This window comes from Salmo salar, chromosome 03, assembly GCF_965601325.2.
Source record: "Salmo salar chromosome 03, fSalSal1, whole genome shotgun sequence".
Classification (NCBI taxonomy): domain Eukaryota; kingdom Metazoa; phylum Chordata; class Actinopteri; order Salmoniformes; family Salmonidae; genus Salmo; species Salmo salar.
The window spans coordinates 66587604-66592797 of record NC_138293.1 but is presented as its reverse complement, the minus strand read 5'-3'; the positions used below and the strand labels follow the sequence as shown (position 1 = coordinate 66592797).

General features: G+C 42.6%; 1 protein-coding gene across 1 annotated transcript; it reads left to right on the top strand.

The window, feature by feature from the left end:
* Positions 1–132: 132 nt before the first annotated feature.
* On the top strand, positions 133–3090 carry LOC106601286 (hsp90 co-chaperone Cdc37). The gene is made up of 8 exons (XM_014193385.3): positions 133–495; positions 854–1135; positions 1261–1366; positions 1449–1564; positions 1958–2080; positions 2165–2347; positions 2464–2535; positions 2713–3090. Exons 1-8 carry the CDS (start codon positions 385–387, stop codon positions 2851–2853), a joined length of 1134 nt encoding a protein of 377 aa, XP_014048860.1. The 5' UTR covers positions 133–384; the 3' UTR covers positions 2854–3090.
* The last annotated feature ends 2104 nt before the right edge of the window (positions 3091–5194 follow it).

Sequence of the window (5194 nt, the reverse complement as noted above, 5' to 3'; positions counted from 1 at the left end):
TATGGCCAGTTGGTTTTATTATTATCAATGATGTTAGGCTATTATTATTAAAACTACTAAGTAATCTTTATATTTCTTTTTTTATTATAAAAATCTTATGCCCCACCCACATGCCTTTGACTTGACGTTCTTCAATGACGAGTTTACGTAGAGACGTGGAAAACGTCTAAACGGAAACGTCTAGGGTTTCCTCCATAGCAAGCTAAAGCTACATTGTGCACTATTGTTTTTTAGCAATAGTAAATATATTAGCTAACGATATAATTTCTAACAAGGTTTGAAGTTAGCTTGTTACGTTGTATCATCAGACTCACATCTGTTATTTTCACTTTTAACGTGCTCTTGCTGCAAGCAACGTTTTAGCCTGCTAGCAAGGAAGCTAGAATGACAAGTAGGATAGACTACAGCGTGTGGGACCACATTGAGGTTTCAGATGATGAAGATGACACTCATCCAAACATCGATACTCCCAGCCTTTTCAAATGGAGACATGAGGTAACGTTATGTCGAACGTTTGGGGCGGCAGGTAGCCTAGTGGTTAGAGTGTTGGGCCAGTAACTGAAAGGTTGCTAGATCGAATCCCCGAGCTGACAAGGTAAAAATCTCGTTCTGCCCCTGAACAACGTCATTGTAAATAAGACCCTGTTCTCAACTGACTTGCCTAGTTAAAGGTTAAAATAAATAAGAATGATGCATTTGATAGCTGCTTAGTCTCTGTAAGTTAGCTAGCTTTCTAGATTTTCAGATGCGTTATGTAAACAGCCGTTATCGCAGATAAACGCAATGGAAAGATAAACATAACATTTGGCTATGATATCCTTTTGTCCTGACCCCTCTCCCCACCATCACCTAGGCGCGTGTGGAACGAATGGACCAGTTCATAAAGGCTGGTGAGGACCTGGAGAAGGGGCTAGCTGAATCTAAGCGCAAGTTGACTGAAGCACAGAAGAAGACAAAGAATCTGTCCAGTTCAGTCACGGACGATGCCAAAGCCGAGCTGAGCAAGGCACAGGCCGAGGAGAAGAGGCTGAAGAAAGAGGAGCGAGACTGGGAGAAAAAACTGGAGGACCACCGGCGGGAAGAGAAGAAGATGCCATGGAACGTAGACACACTCTGCAAGGAGGGCTTCAGCAAGGTGGGTTTAGTGTGTGGAACCACTGGTGCTCCCTGGCTGCAGGTGATGGTTATTTGCTGATGCCACTTGACTTTCCCCACTCCGATCTCTCTCTGTCTCTCTCTCTCTCCTTCTGACTCTCCTAGAGTGTTATGAATGTTAAGCCAGATGTGAAGGAGGAGACCGAGGAGCAGAAAGAGCAGAAACACAAGACCTTTGTGGAGAAGTATGAGAAAGAGATCAAACACTTTGGTGAGAGTCACTTTCCCATTCTTTGTTGTCCCCATTCTTTGTGGGTAGTTGTCATGGCCATGGTCTCTGTCTCTGTTGTCAGGTATGATGAAACGCTGGGACGACAGCCAGAAGTACCTATCAGACCACCCTCACCTGGTGTGTGAGGAGACGGCCAACTACCTAGTCATCATGTGCATTGACCTGGAGGTGGAGGAGGTGAGAGCAGAACCGTAATACGACAAACCTCACCACTAATAACCCATCAGGGATTTCATCCACTATACATTACACCCGAGGACACTCATCAGGGTCATGATCAGTAGGGCACAGGGTAGCAAAATGTTTTGAAACAGAATACGATAGCGTTTCTTGTTGAACAAGTCCAGGTAGTCCCTACCTGTTTCTGTCCATTTTCTTACATTTGGTGCATAATGAACACAATCCTGGTGTAGAGAAGGTTATGAAGTAGGTTAGTAAGTGATCGTCTGATCCTCTTTATTTGCCCAAACATGCCTCAGTACAAAGTACACATGCAGTTGCCTTTTCTTGATACAGATGAGCATACACAGTGGTTAATGTCAGTGTCCTGTTGATGTTTTCCTCCTGTAGAAGAAAGCGCTGATGGAGCAGGTGGCCCACCAGACCATAGTGATGCAGTTCATCCTGGAGCTGGCTAAGAGCCTAAAGGTGGATCCCCGCGGTTGCTTCCGTCAGTTCTTCGACAAGATAAAGGTTTGTTTGCGTGTAAAGGTAATACATTTCCCACTTGCACTCAACAGCAACGCATATAGACTAGCAGTTACATTTCCCTCTCAGACTGCAGATCAGCAGTATCAGGATGCCTTCAATGATGAGCTGGAGTCCTTTAAGGAGAGGGTGCGCGGCAGGGCCAAGATCCGCATCGAGAGGGCCATGAAGGAGTACGAAGAGGAGGAGAGACAGAAACGCCTGGGGCCCGGAGGACTGGATCCTGCCGAGGTGTATGAGTCCTTACCTGAGGTACAGGACATCTACTGCTGCACCTCCTTCATTTAACACCGTCCTTCCTTCATAATCATCATCCCTATCTCTGTTTTTGCAAGTTAACGAAGCCATTTATTTTGTCCTTTTTGTAGGAGATGCAGAAATGTTTTGACGAGAAGGACATTGCCATGTTGCAGACTGTCATCAGTAAGCTGGACCCAACGGTAGGTTACAAAACCAAATCCATTCCTGTTTCTTTTGTTATATTGTCTTCCACGTGCTCGGGGCAAGCATATGACAACATACATTGTACTACAAATGTAAAGGCACACTGAATAGTGACATAAAACCTGAAGTTGTTATAAACTGGTGCTCTGAATGTCATTGTTCCCACCCGTCAGGAGGCTAAGGTCCACATGAAGAGATGCATTGACTCTGGCCTCTGGGTTCCTAACTCACGGGCAGACGAGGGAGACGACAAGGAGGAAGACGCTACTTATGAAGAGCTGAATAAGGAGATGGGCGAACAGAAGATAGAATGATTGACATGAATTGACTTTATGATGATGATATTTTCATCTATGTAGTCATCACTTCTATTGCTACTCCCAATGTTTTTTCGTGAATTTCTCCTTAACGCTTTGGAACAATGTAACCTCTGTGGTGATGTCCACTCTTTGTGGACAACAATATCACACCATATCACTTGCTGAATGCTTTTCTTTTTTTTAAACAATTCTTGCTTGGGCCTTATTAGTAAAGCTGTATTCTTAAACGTGTGTGTGCCTGTACATAGTCTCTTTGTGTGTGTTTGTGTGTGTGCCTGTACACTGTGTGTCAGCCAGCCAATCTGTTGTCTACCTTGTATTTGTGTGCTTTCAGTTGCTGGGGAACATTGTTTCTCTTTTTCATTCAATAGTCTCACTACTGGTTCTACATGTATAGGGAAGGCATGGCAGGATTTCAGTTATTGATGTGATAGAATTATACATAGTGATTTAACGTGGGATAGCCTAGTAACTGAGGTTGAAATTGGATCATATCAACATGTGACATTTTGAATCCAGTCTACTGGCCCCTTACGACCTTTTTGCTCATTGTTTTCTCCTTAATTTGACCAGCAGGTGTCACCCCACATCAACTTTTAAGTTGATGGGAGAATCACTTTTGAGTATTATTTGCAATTAAAAATGACACTGGTTTACATGAGTCAGGATAGGGTGTTCTTGAATTTAGATTTATAAGAAATATTGTTAGATCGTTTCACCTGTCTTCCATTACATAATAATACTAAATGCAACAAACTATTATGGTCCAAACACATCAAGACAGTCGTGAAGAGGGCACAACAACACCTTTTTCCCCTTAGGAGACTGAAACGGTTTGGCATGGGTTCCCAGATCCTCAAAAGGTTCTACAGCTGCACCATCGAGAGCATCCTGACTGGTTGCCTCACGGCCTCGTATGGCAACTGTTCGGTATCTGACCGTAAGGCGCTGTCAGAGGAAGGCCCAAAAAATTGTCAAAGACTCCTGTCATCCAAGTCGTAGACGCTACTGGAGCGCCAAGTCTAGGTCCAAAAGGCTCCTGAACAGCTTCTATCCCCAAGCTATAAGACTAATGAACAATTAATCAAATGGCCACCTAGACTATTTACATTGATCCCCCACTGCTGCTACTCGCTGTTTATCATCTATGCATAGTCCCTTTCCCCTACCTACATGTACAAATTACCTCAACTAACCTGTAACCCCCGCACATTTACTCAGTACCGGTGCCTCCTGTATATAGCCTTGTTATGTAATTCTACTCTGTTAATTCTTTATTTTTACCATTTTATTTAGTAAATATTTTCTTAACTCTATTTCTTGAACTGCACTGTTGGTTAAGGGCTTGTAAGTAAGCATTTCACGATAAGGTCTACACCTACACTACCGTTGAAAAGTTTGGGGTCACTTAGAAATGGCCTTGTTTTTGAAGGAAAATCACATTTTATGTCCATTAAAATAACATCAAACTGATCAGAAATACAGTGTAGACATTGTTAAATGTTGTAAATTGCTATTGTAGCTGGAAACGGCTTATTTTTAATGGAATATCTATATAGGTGTACCAAGGCCCATTATCAACAACCACCACTCCAGTGTTCCAATGGCATGTTGTGTTAGCTAATCCAAGTTTATCATTTTAAAAGGCTAATTGATCATTAGAAAAACATTTTGCAATTATGTTAGCACAGCTGAAAACTGTTGTGCTGATTTAAAGAAGCAATAAAACTGTCCTTCTTTAGACTAGTTGAGTATCTGGAGCATCAGCATTTGTGGGTTCAATTACAGGCTCGAAATGGCCAGAAACAAAGAACTTTCTTCTGGAACTTGTCAGTCTATTCTTGTTCTGAGAAATGAAGACTATTCTATGCGAGAAATTGCCAAGAAACTGAAGATCTTGTACAACGCTGTGTACTACTCCCTTCACAGAACAGGGCAAACTGTCTCTAACCAGAATAGAAAGAGGAGAGGGAGGCCCTGGTGCACAACTGAGCAAGAGGACAAGTACATTTGAGTGTCTAGTTTGAGAAACAGACGCTTCAGAAGTCCTCAACTGGCAGCTTTATTAAATAGTACCCACAAAACACCAGTCTCAACGTCAACAGTGAAGATGCGACTCCGGGATGTTGGCCTTCTAGGCAGAGTTGCAAAGAAAAAGACATATCTGAGACTGGCCAATAAAAATAAAAGATTAAGATGGGCAAAAGAACAGACACTGGACAGAGGAAGATTGGAAAAAGGTGTTATGGACAGGCAAATCTAATTTTGAGGTGTTTGGATCACAAAGAAGAACATTTGTGAGATGCAGAAAAAATGAAAAGATGCTGGAGGAGTG

Excerpts from the sequence above, each read along its gene's own strand:
- LOC106601286 (XM_014193385.3), top strand. The coding sequence starts at position 385 with ATGACAAGTAGGATAGACTACAGCGTGTGGGACCACATTGAGGTTTCA. Across the intron at positions 2,348-2,463 it reads TGTATGAGTCCTTACCTGAG|GAGATGCAGAAATGTTTTGA; the intron begins GTACAGGACATC and ends TCCTTTTTGTAG. Across the intron at positions 2,536-2,712 it reads TCAGTAAGCTGGACCCAACG|GAGGCTAAGGTCCACATGAA; the intron begins GTAGGTTACAAA and ends CCCACCCGTCAG.